This window comes from Diadema antillarum, unplaced genomic scaffold (genome assembly GCF_040938485.1).
Source record: "Diadema antillarum isolate AM-2024a unplaced genomic scaffold, OU_Dant_1.0 scf00000008, whole genome shotgun sequence".
Lineage (NCBI taxonomy): Eukaryota > Metazoa > Echinodermata > Echinoidea > Diadematoida > Diadematidae > Diadema > Diadema antillarum.
The window spans coordinates 4,103,523-4,124,557 of NW_027270897.1; the positions used below are offsets into that span (position 1 = coordinate 4,103,523).

At 43.2% G+C, this 21,035-nt stretch overlaps 1 protein-coding gene across 1 annotated transcript in view; it reads right to left on the bottom strand.

The window, feature by feature from the left end:
- Positions 1-4,600: 4,600 nt before the first annotated feature.
- The window catches only part of LOC139718116 (electron transfer flavoprotein beta subunit lysine methyltransferase-like), a 38,371-nt gene continuing 21,936 nt past the window's right edge, over positions 4,601-21,035 (bottom strand). The window contains exons 3-5 of the mRNA XM_071629604.1: positions 9,742-10,005; positions 7,330-7,460; positions 4,601-5,468 (exon numbers count right to left, since the gene is read on the bottom strand). Coding sequence (XP_071485705.1) covers positions 5,113-5,468; positions 7,330-7,460; positions 9,742-10,005 — 751 coding nt within the window. The 3' untranslated portion in view covers positions 4,601-5,112. The remainder of the gene's footprint in view (positions 5,469-7,329; positions 7,461-9,741; positions 10,006-21,035) is intronic.

Sequence of the window (21,035 nt, forward strand, 5' to 3'; positions counted from 1 at the left end):
AAAAATATTGTGTGAATTTCTGTCCTGATGTAAATATGTCTGTACGAATAACCTATGCAGGGCATTTCAGATGTGTACAAGGTCATTTTCTCTACATCCGATATCTGTACATATTGCACTAGTTAGGGCCTACACGATACATTTTTCCACTGCACATCGAAGATTATATTTTCCTAGTTATTGATGGCGAACCTGAAAATTACTGCAATGCACATGATGCTGTCTTAATCTACCATGTGTGTGTTTTGTGTGTGACTGTGCGATGAAGCAGATACATGTAATTGAAAAGCTTTTATTCAGCAGACATCAGATTGTTTATACAGGTACATGCAATGTGATTCCCTGTGTATATATGGTTACAAAATTGTCGGAAGATGGCTTGAGGTATTTGATATTGTGTTGTCAGCATGAAGGATATCTTATAATAAATGGTTTATGTTGACTCTACGTGAACAACTAAGTGGTCTTGCTTTGATGTGAAAATTGAGTTTTACAAGAAATTGAGTTGAGAGTACTTTCATTGCAATTAGTGTAAGATTTTCAGTGTTCCTTATGGTAACATATACACCATGACACAACATGATTTCAAGTCATTAAAAGATGATATATTGATTGAAGAAATGCAGCAATATTAGTGCAACGTATTCGATAAGTTTGGTGAAAATCACACAATCCATTGAAAAGTTAGGAATTTTTAAAGTTTCATTGCCACCATTGCTGAATGAGAAGACAACATTTTGTAACATCACACATGGATGATATTGAGGATATATGAAGAAAATTCCAAATATTTTCACTTTTCTAGCACTACAAACAGGCACATGACTTTACCTCTTTCAAATGCAGAGGGAATGATATTACCCCTACTTTATATCAGTAGCAAGTGGAGGGTATGTGTACTTTTCATAGATAATGACATTTTATGGAATTTTCTTTATATTTTCTTCATATCGCTGTCCATGTATGACATCCTGAACTGCAGTAGACTTCTTACTCCGCGATGGTGGCACCAAAACTTTAAAGGACAAGTCCACCTTCATATACATAAGGAGTTAGAGAATGCAGCAATATCAGAAGAACATCAGAAGTTAAGACAAATTGGACAATCTGTTCAAAAGTTATGACTTTTTGAAGTTTCAGTATTGCCATTGCTGGATGAGAAGACTACATGTACTACAACTTGTGATGTCACATGCATAGAACGATATAGAAAGTATAGAGAAAATTCAACATATTTTCACTTTTCTCACATAGTAACGGAGCACTTGACTTTTCTCTTTCTGAAGGCAGGGGAAATAATATTACTCTTAACATATGTCAGTAGCAAGTAGAGGAAATGTGTACTCTTTAAAAAAAAAAAAATTGTGGAATTCTCTTTATATCACTCTACGCATGTGACATCATACACTGTAGTAGTCTTCTCATCCAGCAGTGACTGTGCAGAAACTTAAAAGATTCTTAACTTTTGAATGGATTGTCTGATTTTCCTCTAACTTTCACTGATGTGTTCTACTACTATTGCTGCATTCGCTCAATCCTTATGTATATGAAGGTGGACTTGTCCTTTAAGTTCATAACTTTGCAATGGATTGTCTGATTTTCCTCAAACTTTATTACCCACATGTTGCACTAATATTGCTGTATTCACTCAATCCACATTTCTTTGGGTTTTAATGTGTTCCCTTTAAACATGCACACCAACAGACAGACAGACAGACACACACACACACACACACACACACACACACAAGCACCAGATGTTTGATGACTAGTAACCTACTGTCCATTCTAGGTATGGAAATGTGTTTAGTTTTTAACCAAGAAATGTCTCCTAGTTACGTCATTTTCTGTTATTGTAACCACTCGCTTTGTACCAATTGTGTGCTCATCATTGGTTCTCTGTCACCCTCACTCTCATTCATTTTGTGTGATAACATTTTTATCTCACAATTTTTGAATTTTGTGGGAATTAGCTTAGCTTAGTTGGATTAACATATTTAGAACACCAGGATGGGGACATTTCTCATTCTGTTTCATAAGAAACTTGAAAAGGGTAATTGTGTCTTCCAGCCTGAAAGAGGTTGTTGGGAAGAGACATTGGATTTCATGGCACTTTTACAGTAATGGTCGTTGGCACCGATTGCCCTGAAAAGGGCTGTTGGTTGGTTCTTAGAAGAAAAAAGAAATCAAACAGTGTAGACTGTAAAGTTGAGTTATGCTCCTTGAAGGACCAAGTGGTCATAGTGCACTTTTTGGTGACCCAGCAGGCATCAAATCTACACAGGTTCGAAACTACATCTCTGTGGGGAATTTCTATGTCATTGGCTGTGGGCAGGTGGTCATTAGAGACAGGTGGACGCTAATGCATGCTTGACTGTACATGTACACTACTGTACATGTACAAGTGTATTTATATTTTCAAGTGGCTGGTCCCACTCACAATATCCTGTCACAGCACAAACAAGATGGTTTTTTTTTTTTTTTTTGACAATGCCTCTTTCCAATATGCAGAGTGACTAGGATTTCATTTCAAGAACAATTTGGGTCACAGCATAGTCCATAATAAGTTGTAACAAAATTCACACACACACGCACACATAAAACCCCTCTATGATCTACACAAGCATGCTGGCATTGTCAAGGTGCAAATTTGCACATGTAAGCTTTAACACACCAAATGGATGCTTGTACACTGTATTGTACTGAAGCAGATTCTGACAATGCCCCACACTAAACCAAACATTTGATGTAACTTTGATGGGCTCCTCATTACATTTCGGACACTAAATTGTTGCAACACTCACATAATATATACCACAAGATTAAAGACTGTACTATCAAAGATCCTTCAGGTATTTTGCACTTGCTCAAACCTCACACACACCCACATGATTACTTCTTTCAGTCTTATTCAGATTTTGTTCAGTGATGTGGAAATCATATTCACAATGAAACGATCACACACACACACACAAATAGGTGTAGCCATGTTGTCTTATCACTTATTTTTCTGGATCACATAGATGCATACATGCAAAGAAGAATAGTATACAGATACTGTATGTTCAAACACACACATTCATTTGCATAGATATATCAAGACAAGAAATCAATACCTGCACGAAAAGTTTAGCATACGTGAAAACATGTACTTAAGTTGTTAAATTGTAACACATGAGATGTAGTGCCAGGATGGCCAGGTTCCCTGTAACTGACCTTTGTCTAAAAACAGTTGTAACTCATTACCTTATCCAATTTTGTTGATTAGTTGCTTAAGTTGATTAAGTGCAATTTTGTTGATTGCGACAAAAAGTTGCATAATGATACAAGAATGGTTCAAACACCCTTCACTTTACATTACAATGTCCCAGCACACTGCATACTACAGGCAACTCTCATCATAACAAAGACCTCAGCACCAGCAGTATGTTCGTTTGTTTATTTTATTGACATTTTGCTATGGTCGAACAAATAATGTATTCAAAGAAAACTGGTCAATCATTTTGGGACCTGAATTTTACATGATTGTAACTAAATTATGTAACCATTGGGTGGTAGAAGGCGTAACGGTGCACCACGTATTCTTTCTTGGGTATGTATGTAGCCCTGAAAAAGGGCCTACCCACTCTCAACGTTTTGGCAAGCATGTTCTTGCCGTTTTCAAGAGAATGAAAAATACATTCATACCCAACAAACATACCCAAGAAAGAATACTGTATACGCTAAAATTTTCACGTACATAAATTTTTACGAATTGCCGCTGTCACACATTTTCACGAGTAGTTAAATTCGCAATTGGGGGACCAGAGAAATATGAAGTGGCAAAAAAAGTGTGAATTTTCAACTTACTAGCAAATAAGAATGATACTAGTTATACACTGCATGAAAAAAACTTGCCAAACTCTGCGAACTAGTAAGTTAGAATTCAACATTTTTGCTATATGTACGTAAACAAGCTTAGCCAGTATGGTCTGTTCAGTAAGACGTGACATGGTATACTAGTACAGTTGAACCTCTCGTATCCGGACAAGTCGGGACCGGGGCTCATCCAGATAAGGGATTTGGCCGGATACGGGAGACTCAATGCTTTATACATATGTACATATACATACACATGTACTGATGTAGCCCATTGTAGTACCACATGTAGTAATGTGTATACTGCAACCTTTTCATTGTTACATTTGGGGATGTTTGGGGATGTTAAAATGTCTGAAGGTAAGCAATTTGGAAGGAAATTTGATGTAATGTATGTCAATCATTTTGGAAGTAATGTGTAATTCATGTGTGTTTGTGTAGGAGTTTTCAAGGAGTTGGGAATCCCCCTTTCCTCCCGTAATTATAAAAAAAAAATCACGGCGAGATTGCGTCCGTATAATAGAGAGATCCGGATAAAGGGAGGCCGGATAAGAGAGGTTCAACTGTACTGAAATGTTCATATCATCAAGGCAAGGGATTCATTTTGGAAGGTACTATTTTCGCGTGTTGTTGATTTCGCGAATAGCTCCCGACTCGCGAAATTCGCGAAAATAAAACCTCCGCGAAATATATAGCGTATACAGTATGTGGTGCACCATTAAGCCTTCTACCACCCAATGTTCTACCGCCACAGAAGCCTTCAAAGATTTCTTCTTACATAACCCTGTTATAACGGGAGTGTGCTGTGTATAGTAAATAAAGTTTGTATTCAGTGGACTCCCGTTATAACACAGTCCTCGGACCGGCAGTTTTCTTTCGTTATATCGAACTTTCGTTATAACCGAACAAATAACAATAAAAAACAAAGAGCGCGTGATGTTGCAGCCTGAATTCTCACTTCGTTGCAACCAGAATTTCATTATAGCCATGTTCATTATAATGGGAGTGCACTGCATATCAAACTTTCTTCAAAGTTTTGTTTCTTAGAGTGATTTTATTATGATAAATATTTTTGGTGTTCCTTTGGTATCACTTTTAAAAATATGAACATTTGAAACATTTACTGAACTAGATGTTGTGATTACAGAACACAACACCTGCCACAGGGCTAAACTCTGCAAAAAAAAATAATGAAAAAATTGTAGTCAAATTATTGTTACATTTACACATCGGATCACATGCTGATATCAACTGTCATGTGACCAGTTCCCACACCAAGCCAACACTGTGTCCTCTGTTTTCTTCAATGCAATTAGCAGGCAGATTAACCTCGTATAGTTTTTGCAGTCTCTCTTGTAGGGGATGACCCTGCAAGAACTGCCTTCCTGGGTCACCAATCAGTACTTGACATTTGTTTCTCCTCACAAGGCTATTGAGCCATAGAGAAAGTCTGTCTATGAAGTCTCTATCATAGAACATGTCCCCAAGGAACACAACATCCCAATGGTCAGTCTCATCATGTTCAGCACACTCTCCAATTATGTTTTTGGTTGAAATCTCCAGCTCTACTCCATTCAAGGCAGCATTCAGTCTCATCGCCTGGGCTGCAACTGTCCATCCATTTGAAAGTAAGAACAAAAATCTCATTTAAAAATAACACTGAAAGTACAGGGTAAAATATCAAATTGAAACTGACTTATGCAGTCTTAAAATCCAATAAACTTACATTCAGTAATGTGTTACTTGCCTAATGGCTTTGATCTTCTTCATCCTATGGAAACTGAAAAATTCTACATATAGTGAAGGGAAATAGCAAAATATATCTTTCCACATGTTAGACAAAAATCAATAAAAATACCATCGATCATAATGATCCTTGTAAGGACTGAAGAGATGATGGAGATGTGAAAAGTTTGTATGCGTATGCAACAGGTAGCACACAACACCTATTGACAGTACCTCATCTATGCCCCTCGATCAACCCAGGTAAGCTCAAAATGTCTCAAAAGCCATCAGTTTGCCTAGACATAAATATCACTTCATGTATTGTACAGCTAACATCATGAGAGAAAACGACCTGGTAGCACAGGTAGACATGGGTGGCCCTCTTGAATTGATCTTTATTCGCTATCCACTTGGGAATTTGAAAACCATGAAAACCTGTAGCGCCCGTAATAAGCAAATACGTATGCAGCAAAGCATACATGTATGCTCATTGGTAAGGGTTGATGCCAGTCAAGATTCTTCAGCTGTGTGTGTACATACTGTACAGTGGACTCCCGTTAAAACAAAGTCCTTAGGACTGGCAGTTTTCTTTCGTTATATCAAAATTTTGTTATAACCGAACAAATAAACAACTAGAAATGTCGCTATGGTGACTGGTATGCCTCCGCCATAATGCATGGTTCTCCGAATAGGTCTATAGCACAATATCTTGACAACGTGTGACGACAGTTTCACATAACTGGCAAAATATTAAAATGACAGGTTTGTCACAAATGCATTGATTGAAACTTTCCTTGAACTAGGTTTATTTGGATGAATGGCTATACTGTCTAATAAGAGTGCAAGTATTTGGGGGATTGTACCAAACTTTTGACCCTTTCATAAGTTTCAAGAAGAAGTGAAAATTAGCACTTTTACTTGACCTTTGACCTTTATTGGCCTTTGACCTTTTGACAAGAAACTTCCAAGAGAATCTGTATTGGGTAATAGATGCATACACCAAGTTTAAAGAAAAAAATCCTGCAGGCATTGCACAGATAAGAGGGAAATAATGACATTTTTATGAGTTGACCTCTACCTTTAACCCCTGACCTTTGACCCATGACCCCTCAATTTCCTACATGATAACTGCCAGTCAGTACATGCATATATACTAAGTTCTACGAAGATACCTTAAAATATTTGCGAGATATGGAGAAAAAGTGAAATTTTAACATTTTCACTTAACCTTTGACCCTTGACCTTTGACCTCATGACCCAAAACTCTCTCTGGGGAATCTTTCTTTGGTAGTTCATGCATACACGAAGTTTCAAGAAAATACCTCCAGGCATTGCAGAGATATAGGGAAAATGGTGAAATTTTGAGCATTTGACCTTGATCTTTTGACCTTTGACCTTGAGCATGTGGGCCCAAAAGTTGATAGACACAACTTCGCCCACTCATACATATACATGCCAAGTTTCATTACGATACCTCTAACGGTTTCTTAGATACGCTGTCCACAAAATTGATTACGGACGGACGGACAGACGGACGGACAACCGAAAAACATAATGCCTCCGGCGACACTTCGTGGCGGAGGCATAACAAAAAACAGAGCGGATAATGTTGCAACCTGAATTATTACTTTGTTGTGACCAGAATTTTGTTATAACCGTGTTCGTTATAACAGGAGTGCACTGTACATAGAAATCAGTGATAAAGCTGTACACATTTCATTATGGGGATTCTTAAATGAGACACACCTTCATCAATGTCAATGGCCAATACTTTTCTAGCTCCACCTTTGACAGCAGCAATGGCTGATGCTCCACACCCTGATCCAATATCCAGGACAGCCTTCTCTTTGATGATGTGTGGGTTGTCCAATATATATCTAACATAATGTTAACATATCAATTAAAATGTAAATCTGCATGTTATTAAAGCATGACTTATAAAACTTTCTCTATGACATACACAATTTTCTTAGTCTACATCAAAATTTATGCCATTGATGGGGTTTCAAACTTTTCATGGAAAATTGTCCTGAGTGCTACAAAGGCCGCATTTATAAGATTTTGCGTGCCGAGAATCACTGTTTTGAAACACTGATTCGGAACACTGATTGGAAACATGGTTTTGTCAGGACAGTGTTTATAAGATTTTGTCCCCGAGTGTGTTGGGGCTCTCGCTCAGACTGTGCCATTGCGCAGCTCATTCTGCGCAGTTTGTTCCTCAGCAAAAGGTCAAACAGGGCGCGCGCAAGGCATTGTGACGTCATTTTAACAGTGTTTGAGATTGCGGTCGCGTTTATAAGATTTTTAAAACACTGTTTTGAAATGCACTATTTTGTGCGTTTCAAAACAGTGTTTCTAAACACTGTTTCACGTTACGGCTAGCGTTTATAAGATTTTTTTTCTTGCTAGAAACAATGTTTGGCCAGAAACAGTATTTCAAAACATTGTTTCTGGCCAGAAAAAAAATCTTATAAACGCACCCCATGACAGATTACTTTTCATGTTTCTCTCTCTTATCTTTTTCATAAACTTTCCCACACAACTACACCTGTGAAGAATCACAAAGGGTTGTAACCTGGAACCCTAAGATGTTCCAGGCATAACAGTTTGGCTGTTCTCCATTCTATGTATCCCAATCTCCTCCTAATAGGTCAGCCTATCCTACTCTTAAAACCACATAACATTTAACAAAATGAAATACATGAAAGAAAACAAAAGGGGGATGGACTATGGTTGCATGTGAACAGAAATACTATAACTAGAAAGATAGACCAGAGCCATAAAGATACAACTTCTGAATATATTCTCTTTGGCTCAGGTGAAAAATGCAGTTTTGAAACATGACATGCACTATGTTGATCGTAATTGGCATCCACTCAGATTACCTTTTATTGAAATGTTACTTGCCAACTACATATGAACATGCATATCTGTTGAAATTTGGTTTGATTTCCAATGATGATCTTTTCTACAGCATGCAACTGCACCACTAAAGTAACAAATTAATGTAAGGCAAATAAGAAATTTACAAATTGTAGGTGTGACAATGCAGGACTTACATCAGTGATCAATTTCTACCAAATCACCCCATCTCACCCACTGGCAATTCTGGTACTATCCCCCCAAATCAAGAAAGCATTATAGGGGATCACAACTTAATCTTTTCAACCTTCTCCATCATATTTTGTGTCTTTCTGAACCATCTAGGATTGCAAACATCTCCCTGGTTGCCAAATAAGTTTGAATATGTTCAAAGTTGTTCGCAGCAAGAGCGCCAAGGTGTTAAAGCTCATAAGGGCTAAAGAGCATATTAAAACACAAAATTTGTACCTCAGGCTCTAACATGACAGCTGCACCTAAAGCATCAAGCATACTGAAAGAGGCTCCATTCATTTGTGCTCTCAAGTACATTAAGCCCTGTGATATAATGAGTATCAAACTCATGGGCCTTGTTTGCCTAGTGTCGGAGTGGCCTTATGGTATTTGCCTAGTGTCAAGCTTGTGGGCAGTATGACTCGTAGCGTGCATGCTGTGGGCTGTAGGACTCATAGGTGTCAGACTTGTGATGTAAGAAACCCAGGCCAGCTGTAAGAGCTACAACCATCTACACTGTGTTTGACATTCATCTTGGTCTGAGGCTGGCACTTTACTGAAGAAATGCTATCAAGTGCCTATAACCTCACATATCAATGACTTGAAATTGTCACAGACCATGAGCTGGTATGAATCTATCACAGGTTCTCCACTTGTATGCTGTGAAGTGTATGACCTTCATATTACAACCACTGTGATTGGAGAAGGACCCCCATCTCATTGTCCCCACAATGGGGCAAGAAAGTAGCAGCAATGTACCTGAGGTACCGGGTACATTGTACGTCTATAGTCTTGTCATCACCTTCACCACAGACAGATTGCGATGAAGCTTCAGTGTTATCCCTTTGCAGGCCAAAAAAAGAGTTGGATGGAGCTTCTACCATGCTCTTTGTTATATGCAGTTTTCGGAGCACCATGGTCGCCGTAATTACCTTTCTAGTGAGCTGGGGTATTAAGAAGATGCCACTGTATGACACTTTTTGCCATTCTTAAAGGTTACTTTGCTGTCATTTTGTTGTTGTTTTTTTTTTTTTGGTCTACTTGCTCGTGTTTTTTTTTTCTTACCTTGTTAAAACTTGTCCACCTGGCCAGTAGAAGGCCCAGAATGGGTCACTAAATGGGCAGTGGTCAGTGTTGTGATGCCAGAGTGGACAAAGCGGAGTGATAAGTCTCAGTCTGATTTCTGGTGTCATGTGATCTGTGGTGACCATGGTGTGTTCAGTGATGGTACTTTCCCAGCACCTGGCTGATGAGTTGGATGAGAGAATGGTCCTGGTTCTCGCTTGGTGTTCCCACTTTGAGCTTGAGTAACATGCTGTCGGGCACATCCTTTTTCATATCACACACAAAGAAGTGAATGGCATTAAGATATGCTCTGATATTACAAATGGTGGCTGATACTGCTTTCTTTTTGGTACTGAACTACTGGTACCATTTGAGACAAATGCTATGTACAGGTAATGGGGTCCAATCATCATCAGACCAACCTTGAACACAAAATTTAGTAGAGTAAAATGCTTGTAATTCTTCACTTAAAACTTTGTTTCGGTTTGAATGCAGAGCATGAACCACATTCAAAATATGTTAGGTATGATAATAGTCTATCCACATGTACATACCAACCATTCCAGTGCACAGAGGTCTTTCATTACAACATGACTTCATCCCTAACAAAAAAGTCCTGTGGTACTCCCTGTGGTACTTGTCGGTACCACACAATGTACCACACACTTGCAATGTTACCACAGGAACTGTGTGGTACTGTACCACAGGCTTGTAGGGTACTCTCTGTAGTACTTGTCAGTACCACACAATGTACCACATAGATTCTTACCACAGGAACTGTGTTGTACTGTATTACAGGCTCGTGTGGTACTCCCTGTGGTACTGGTCGGTACCACACAATGTACCACACAAATTTAACGCAGGAACTGTGTGGTACTGTGTCACAGGCTTGTGTGGTACTCTCTGTGGTACTTCTCTGTGGTACTTGTCAGTACCACACATATACAACACAAGCATATGTCAGCACAGGCACTGATGTGTGGTACTGGATAGTACCGCAGGACAGTACCACAGGACAGTACAACAGGTCTAATGTCCTGTGGTATTTCGGGACGTACCACAAGGCAGTACCACAGGAGAGTACCACTGGACATCACCATGGGAACTGTCCTGTGGTATTCATGGACATTACCACAGGACATTACCACATGAATTGTCCTGTGGTATTTTGGGACATACCACAGGACAGTACCACAGGAATCTCTGTGGTAAATTGGGATGTTTACCTCAGGACAGCACCACAGGACAGTACTACATGAATTGTCCTGTGGTATTTTGGGATGTACCACAGGGCAGTACCTTCGGTAATGGACAGTACCACAGGAAAGTACCACAGGACAGTACCACACGAATTGTCCTGACGCAATTTGGGACGTACCGCAGGACAGTACCACACGAATTGTCCTGTGGTAATTTGGGACGTATCACAGGACAGTACCACAGGAATTGTCCTGTGGTATTTTCGGATGTACCACAGGGCAGTACCACAGGACAGAACCACACGAATTGTCCAGTGGTAATTTGGGACGCCACACGAATTGTCCTGTGGTATTTTGGGATGTACCACAGGACAGTACCACATGAATTCCTGTGGTAATTTTTGACGTATACCACAGGAGAGTATCACAGGAGAGTACCACAGGAAAGTACCACAGGATAGTACCACAGGATAGTACCACAGGATAGTACCACAGGATAGTACCACAGGACAGTACCACATGAATTGTCCTGTGGAATTTTGGGACGTACCACAGGACAGTACCACATGAATTCTTGTGGTAATTTTGGACGTATACCATGCGGCAGTACCACAGGACATTACCACAGGACAGTACCACACGAATTGTCCTGTGGTATTTTGGGACGTACCACAGGACAGTACCACAGAAATTCCTGTGGTAAGTTGGGACGTATACCACAGGACAGTACCACAGGACAGTACCACATGAATTGTCCTGTGGTATTTTGCGACGTACCACAGGGCAGTACCACAGGAAAGTACCACAGGATAGTACCACAGGATAGTACCACAGGACAGTACCACATGAATTGTCTTGTGGTATTTTGGGATGTACCACAGGACAGTACTACAGGATCGTCAGTACCACAGGAATTGTCCTGTGGTATTGTGGGACGTACCACGGGGCAGTACCACAGGACATTGCCACAGGAAATTACCACAGGACAGCACCACAGGACAGTACCACACAAATTGTCCTGTGGTATTTTGGGACGTACCACAGGACAGTACCACATGAATTCCTGTGGTAATTTTGGACGTATACCACGGGGCAGTACCACAGGACATTACCACAGGAAAGTACCACAGGACAGTACCACAGGACAGTACCACACAAATTGTCCTGTGGTATTTTGGGACGTACCACAGGACAGTACCACAGAAATTCCTCTCGCAATTTGGGACGTATACCACAGGACAGTACCACAGGAAAGTACCACAGGATAGTACCACAGGACAGTACCACATGAATTGTCTTGTGGTATTTTGGGACGTACCACAATACAGTACTACAGGACAGTACCACAGGACAGTACCACACGAATTCTTCTGTGGCATTTTGGGACGTACCACAGGATAGTACCACAGGAATTCCTGTGGTATTTTGGGACGTACCACAGGACAGTATCACAGGACAGTACCAGAGGAGAGTACCACAGGACATTACCACAGGAACTGTCCTGTGGTATTTTGGGACATTACCACAGGACAGTACACAAGATATATGTCCTGTGATATTTCTGTGGTATGTGTCCCAAAATACCACAGGAAGATCATATGGTACTGTTCCACACAGAAGTACCACACAGCAAATTAAATGCATAGTATCATACAGTCATGCCACATAGCAGTACCACACAACAATACCATGAGGCAAAATCACACATATACAATAGAAAGTACCACAGAAAAATACCACAGGATATTCTTTTTTTTTTTTCTTAACATTTTATACCTCAGGACTATCACATCAGGAGAATATCACACTGCAGTACCACACACGAGTACCATACAGAAAAATTTTAAGGTAAAACCAACTGAAATAACAAAAATATAAACAAAAAAGCACATATTCCTCAATTAATTGATAGATGACTTATGCTGTGAATTATAGCAATTGATTTGCCATAACTTAACCTGTCCTGTACTCCTACAGTATTACCTTTTTAGTGAAAGTGCTGATGTAAAGCATGAGACATTTAATGTGGACTTCTGTGGTACTCCTGTGGTACTCCTGTGGTACAAATTTTTACATAGCTCATGAATATTCATAAAAAACACTCCAGATTTGAGAAATTACATAAATGACTTAAAAAGTCAAAGTATTAACGATGGGACTTACTTTGAACTTCATTAAAGATTGTCTAATTATGTTATGTTATTCCCAACATCATAAATATTGTTATGAAAGTGTAATTTCATATCTTTATGATTAAGTATAATCTAGTTAGTAACCATGTCTTAATGCATTATGGATAGACCGCCATATATACATATGTACTGACATATATACATATATATATGTACTGATACGAGAGACAGTGGGAAGACGGTGGACGCATGGACGCTTACTCTAAATAGCTTCTCCAGTTTCCATAGCTACCAACTTGAAAATTTCTCCAATCTCTCTTTATTCTTTTGAAAACACGGATGGCAACTGAAATATAATCGGATAGATAGCTGAATACAAGGAAAATGTTGATTTCCCTTGGAAAAGAACCAAGGTAAGCGCACATTCGTGGGCTTTTTCCTTTCTTCATATCAGACCACCACTAACCCATCATACGTATAGAGCACGCTAATCCGTTCATTTGAAATTCCCGCCATATGGCGCTCAAGCTGCCTCCGCTTTCTGCGCCGGAATTCAACCCTGATTCCGATGCGGATGCATCTGGAAATATGGAAGATGACAACTTCAAAACAGTAGACCACTTTAGACATAGAGGTAAACGCCACAGACAAGGCAACGTAAACTTTAATGAAACCCCAACAGGTTATTATACCACCGCCAGTGACATGTCTGAAACTGAAAACCCACCTCCACGGACTCCACCAAACCTCACTATCCATTTCACTCCAGTAGAAAGGAAAAATCTCCACACCTTAAACCCTCTTGTTGTTGCAAAGGCCATCCAAAAACATGCTGGAAACACCCCCGTAGAATACGTAAAGAGAACCAGAACTGATATTCTGATCAAATGTGCCAACCTCCATCAGCTACAGTCTCTTTCACAAATGACCGAAATTGGCAGTGTAGCCATTAAAGTGCTAGAAAAAGAAAACACTAGCAAAGGTGTCATCAGTGGCATATCAACCGACCTCACTGAAACTGACTTATTAGATGCCTTGAGTAAACAGAAAGTCTCTAAAGTGGAGCGCATACTGAGGAGAGGGAAAACAGAAAAAACTCCCACAAAATCACTCATATTAACATTCAAGACCCCCAACCTCCCAGCCGCCATATTTCTTGGTTACGAACAGTTCACAGTCAAACAATACATCCCTCCCATCCTTCGATGCTACAATTGTCAGTCACTTGGACATGTAGCAACAAACTGTCGCTCGAAACAAAGATGTGTCCGCTGTGGAGGGCCACACTCCTTTTAAGACTGTACACAGAAAGAAAACCCCAAGTGCATCAGATGCCATGAGAAACATTCCGCGGCATACAATGGGTGCATTGAAATAAAAAAGGCAAAGCAAATCCAAATCATCCGGGTTGAAAACAAAATACTAGTAAGTTATGCACAGGCCACAAAAGTCTTCAACGAAAGAAAAGACAACACTGCAGAGCCAACCAAAATCACTGAAACCCAGCAAACCATGACCGCTCCCACAGACAAAAGCGCAGACCCCCCAATAAAGAACAGAATAGGCCATAGAGAACAAACTCAAAACACTGAAAGAATGGCGACGACTCCAGAAACAACCCAAACTACCAAAGTTGATCTGCCCAGGGAGTTGGGAAGAGATCCGCCAAATCCAAAAAGAAACTATTACGCCGGAGAGGCTAACCGCCCAAATTTTGTCTTGACTGCCACAACCGAGTCGCTTTTAGCATTCCTGATCTGCATGATACAGTCACTCAGACAAGAAATGTCCATATCTGAACTGATTGCCACAACAGCAGAAGCAGCAGAGCGAATACTAAACATCCCCAAAGTTGATATCATCCGTATCAATGCATATATTCGCACATAACATATACGTCCTTATGGAATTCCTTTCTATACTTCAATGGAATGCACAAGGCCTCCAGAACCACGGAGATGAGTTAAAGAAATTTGTACAGTCACGCGAAAAGAACCCTTTTCACATCATATGCATCCAAGGAACTTGGTTTTCGGAAGAAAACATTATGCAAATACCAAACTATATATGTTTCCCACGAAATAGGAAGAGTGGCCCCCGAGGCGGGTGTGCCATTTACGTGCATAACACTATCCCTTTCAACTCGCCAACCTCTCATGCGGAACTCGAAATCCAAACAATAACTCTCCATATAAATTCTTCCCGTTTGATTGTAATAAATTTCTATAACCCCTGTCAAAAAAGATTGATCAAAACACAATTGAGGCACTTTCGCAGTCAATCAGAAGCAACCGAAACTAGAAATGTCGCTACAGCGACTGGTTATACCCCCGCCAAACAACATTTCATAAGCTTTGGTCAAAACAACATTTGATAAGCTTTGGTCAAAAAACTGAGGAAGTAGTTAAATCCGCAAGATCTCTCCTTGATCTTCTGCCATTAATATGCTGTTACCATGGCAACGTACTTTCGGGTACTGTCGAAAAATGCGTCTTGCACATCTACAACCAAAGGCACACATCTGTACCAAGTTTCATGGAAATTGGGCAAAAACTGAGGAAGTAGTTTGCAACACAAAATTTTCCATCATTTTGGCTCATAATATGTGAGCTGTTACCATGGCAACATACTTTTTGTCACTGTCAAGAAATGTGTCATGCTGACCTATATCCTAAGACAAACATTCAATATGAATTCCATGAGAATTGGAAGAACACTGATGAAGCAGTTTTGCCATGAAGCATTTTGCCCTATATTTGACCAATTAGAGGATTACATTACTCATCAGTGCATCTGCCCTTCTCTTTCAACCTGCAGATACCGTGTTCATTGTTGGCTATAGCACCTGAAGGTACGCAGCTCTGAAACAAAGAGACAGAGTTCTTATTTATGAACACGGTATTGTGAACTTAATTCGATCAACTCGCCAACATGCCTGCGGTTAGCTGCCCCATACCCAACTGTGAATACACCACACCAGACCTTGACGCCGCCATCGTAGCTGCCCTTCTCACCGCCCACACTGCCATTCACACCTCTGGACAAGTTGCCAAGGTAGAGAAGGTTAAGAGGCCAATGGTTGCTGCTGCTGGTACCAGCGAGGAATGGAACTACTTCACGTCAAGGTGGTCCGACTATGTGGATGCCACCAAGATCACAGGGAAAGACAGGGTCGTACAGCTCCTTGAATGTTGCGATGAACCCCTCCGGAAGGACCTCACAAGAGCCGCTGGTGGCAGCCTCACCAACAAAACTGAGGACGAGGTGCTGGCAGCCATCAAGAAGCTTGCGGTTCGTGAGGAGAACACCATGGTTGCCCGTGTAACGCTCCACAACATGCGTCAAGATAGAGACGAGACAGTTCGCAGCTTCGGAGCTCGCCTACGAGGTCAGGCAGACATTTGCAAATTCATCATAGCCTGCCCCTCCTGTGGTGCAGATGTTAATTACACTGACACAATTATGCGGGATGTGCTAACCAGGGGAATCGCCGACTCTGAAATCCAACTCGATCTCCTAGGCGACAAAAAACAAGATATGGGCCTAGAGGAAGTCTTCCAGTTCATCGAAGCGAAAGAGGCCAGTAAACGCTCTGCCTCCTCACTCCTTGACTCGCACACGGTGGAAGCAGCCAGCAGTTCCTATAGGAAAGCAAAGCAGGCACATCCCAAGGAACGGCAAGAACTATGCGCCTACTGCGGAAAGAAGGGGCACGGACGGAGCGCTCCCACTCGAGTCCGCAAGTCGCAGTGCCCAGCATACGGACATAAATGCGGACACTGCGACAAGTTTCATCATGTCGAGGATGTCTGCCGCAGCAAAGGCAAGCCAATGGTCCCACAGTCGCCCTCATTGGGCGAGCAGGAAGGGGCCATCTTTGACGCCCTGTGCACCATTCGCGATGTTGGACACCCACCCGGCCTCCCCATTGACCACCATGTATATGACGACATTTCCAAAGCATGGCACAGGAAGAGATCGAAACCTCAACCTTACCTCAACGTGACCGTGCAGGCTGTCCCAGGGGACTACCAAGCTCTCGGATTTAACCTTTCATCCCCCTCGCAAACCAGTGCCATCCCAGCCATGGCAGACACTGGGTGCCAGAGCTGTCTCGCCGGTCTGAAGGTCCTCCATCGCCTCGGGCTACGCCAGCAAGATCTCATTCCAGTTACCATGGAGATGCACACTGCAACTAATGGGGGCATTATGATCCTTGGTGCTGTTCCTCTACGCCTATCGGGCAGGAATCCCCTTGGCCACGTCGTCGAGTCTCGGCAACTGACTTACATCACAGACAATTCTGACAAGCTCTTCCTCAGCAAAGAGGCCTGCATCGATTTGGGGATCATCCCTGACAGCTTCCTCACTCTTGGCATGGCACCAGGTGCACCCCAATTGGACAAGGCCGCCACACTTAAGGAGGCCCCCGAACGGATCGCCTGTACCTGCCCTCGACGCCTACTGTCCCCACCGCCTCCTACCGAACTGCCATTCCCTGCAACTGAGGCAAACCGGGTGAAGCTCCAACAATATCTCCTTGACTATTACCAGTCCAGCACATTCAACACGTGTGATGAGATTGTCTCCAGCATCCACAACAGGACGAAATGTGTCGACGACGTCCTCCTGTGGGCTGACACGCTGCGGGACAGTTTCTTCCAGGCTGTCGAATGGCTGGATATCTGCGGCCGCAATGGGATCACCCTCAATCCCAAGAAGTTCACGTTTGGTGCAGATGTCGTGGAATTCGCTGGATTTGAGATTACTCCAGACAGTGTTCGCCCATGCCAGAAGTACCTACAGGCAATCCTTGACTTCCCTACGCCTACTGACATCACGGACGTGCGCTCCTGGTTTGGTCTCGTCAATCAAGTGTCCTACGCCTTCAGTATGGCTGAGAAGATGCTACCATTCTGTGAACTGTTGAAGCCTAAAACACCCTTCGTGTGGACTGCAGCCCTCCAGAGAGCATTCAACGAGTCCAAAGCTGCTATTGCCAGTGAGATTGAAGAAGGTGTGCGCATTTTTGACCCAAGCAAACCCACCTGTCTTGCCACAGACTGGTCCAAGGATGGCATTGGCTTCTGGCTCCTGCAAAAGCACTGCAGCTGCAACGACGTTGAACCCTTCTGCTGCAATTCGGGTTGGAAGATCACCCTCGTCGGCAGCAGGTTCACTCATGCCGCTGAGACACGCTATGCTCCAGTGGAAGGCGAAGCCCTTGCTGTCGCTGACGCCCTGGACAAGGCGAGATATTTTGTCTTGGGCTGTGAGGACCTCATCATAGCGGTTGATCATAAACCCCTCCTCAAGATCTTCGCAGACCGTGCCCTTCAGGACATCCCAAATCCCCGCCTGAGGAATTTGAAGGAGAAAACCCTGCGCTACAGGTTCCTCATGGTTCATATTCCCGGCGTCAGGCACCGTGCCACAGACTGTCTTTCTCGCCACCCAACTGGTGAACCTGAAAAACTGCACCTGCCTGACGACATTGCCACGATCGCATTGACCCCCGCCACGTTCCTGCATTCCGCAACCCTCATGACGGGTCTCCGCACCATGACCCCCCACGACAACTCTGTCGAGGTTTGCATGCTCTCCTCTGTCACATGTGCCCTGGAATCCCTCCACTTGAAATCGGTCACGTGGGACAGGGTCCGTACTGCCACAGCCAGTGATGACAACATGCAGGCGCTCCTCAGTGCTATCGAAGCTGGCATGCCGGAATTTTGTCATGAGCTCCCCACAACTATCCGGGAATACTTCCCTTTCCGTGATGCACTTTCTGCAGTTGATGGTATCATCCTCTACAAGGATCGCATTGTCATTCCACCATCTCTCCGGGAGGAAGTCCTGGCTCATCTGCATGCTGCACACCAAGGTGTCACCTCCATGACTGCCAGAGCGGAGTCCTCCGTCTTTTGGCCTGGGATCACTCCAGCCATCGCGGCCCTCCGTGCACAGTGTCACCAATGCAACAGGATTGCACCCTCCAACCCGAGCGCACCACCAACTCCTCTGCTGTCTCCGGCCTACCCCTTCCAATGTGCCTGCGCAGACTACTTTCACTACAAAGGCTGCAACTACTTGGTCATTGTAGACCGCTACTCCAATTGGCCAATCGTTGAGCGATCCACTCAGGGAGCACCTGGACTCATTTCTTGCCTGCGACGGACATTCGCCACCTTTGGGATTCCAGACGAATTAGCATCAGATGGTGGACCTGAATTCACGGCAGTTACCACGCGCTGCTTCCTCAAGGACTGGGGTGTTCATCATAGACTTTCTTCTGTCGCATATCCACATAGCAACTGTCGGGCTGAGGTAGCCGTCAAATCTGTGAAGCGCCTTATCATGTCCAACACCAGCCCTACAGGTGCCCTGGACACTGACGCCTTCCAACGTGCCATGCTTCAGTACCGAAACACGCCCGATAGGGACACCAAGTTGTCTCCGGCTATGTGTGTCTTTGGCCATGCCATCCAAGACTTCATCCCTGTTGCTCCTGGCAAATACTTACCACACCAGGCATGGCGTGAAACCCTGGTAGCTCGGGAAGAGGCACTTCGCACCCGCCACATGAGAGATGCGGAACGTTGGGCTGAGCATACCAAACGACTCCTCCCCCTTGCTGTTGGAGACCATGCCCAGATTCAGAATCAGACAGGACCACATCCACTTAAGTGGGACAGGACCGGGACTGTAGTTGAGGTCTGACAGTATGACCAATACGTCATTCCGGTTGACGGTTCTGGGAGGGTCACCCTCCGTAACAGGAAATTTCTTCGGAAGTATGTCCCTGTTCAACAGCGCCCACCCCCACTGACTATGGAGGTCGACATCTCTGCTCCTCGCCGGCCAGCACCCATACCCCTCTCCAACCCTGCGAGATGCCCCTCACCACACCCAACCGGCGCTGCTGATGTTCCCCACTACAACCCTGAACCAGTTCCCAGTGATCCTCCACTTCAGATGACAGCCAGTGATGCTTCTCCTAGACGGCGTCATCTCCATATGGCCATCCCCCCTACTGCTGACTGCCCAGTGACGCCACGCGAGACACCTCCCACACCTCCTGACCCGGTTCCAGCTCCTGCACTCGTCGCTTCCCCCTCGCCTGGCACCCCTGCTGCACCCCGACGCTCTGCCCGTCGCACCAGACAGCCTGCTTGGCACGCGGATTACTCCATGTGATTTCAGCCATGCAGTTCCCTTGAAGTTGTTGTTGTTGTGTTCCTGCGTTATAGTTGTGCTTACCAGCAGTTTTGGATTCTGAACATTGTTCTACCTTTGGTTTGTTTTCGCGTTCCTACGTTCAGCGTTGTTATCATGGATTTTACTCTTTTGCCTACGGAACTTTATGGACCTACATTTGTATTCCCAGCGTTATTATTACCACACCGCGGTATTACTGGATCAGTCTTTGTCACGTTTTGGACTCTTGACATTTTCTTCACGCCAAAGACTTGGGGGGAGATAGAGGATTACATTACTCATCAGTGCATCTGCCCTTCTCTTTCAACCTGCAGATACCGTGTTCATTGTTGGCTATAGCACCTGAAGGTACGCAGCTCTGAAACAAAGAGACAGAGTTCTTATTTACCAATAACATGCCGTTACCATGGCAACGCACTTTTTGCCACTGTGGAAATATGTGTCTTGCACATTAACATATTCAGATGAACATCTGTACCTAATTTCATAAAAATTGATCAAAAACTGTGGGAGGAGTTTGCGACGCAAGATTTGTACCCATTTTTGCCCATAATATGCCGTTACCATGGCAACATACTTTTGGGTACTGTCAAAAAATACGTCTTGCACATCTACAACCCAAGGCACACATCTGTGCCAAGTTTTATGGGAATCGGTTGAAAACTGAGGAAGTAGTTCGCGACGCAAGATTTGCAACGGACCGACCGCCCGCCCGACCGCCCGACCGTCCGCTGATTCCTATATA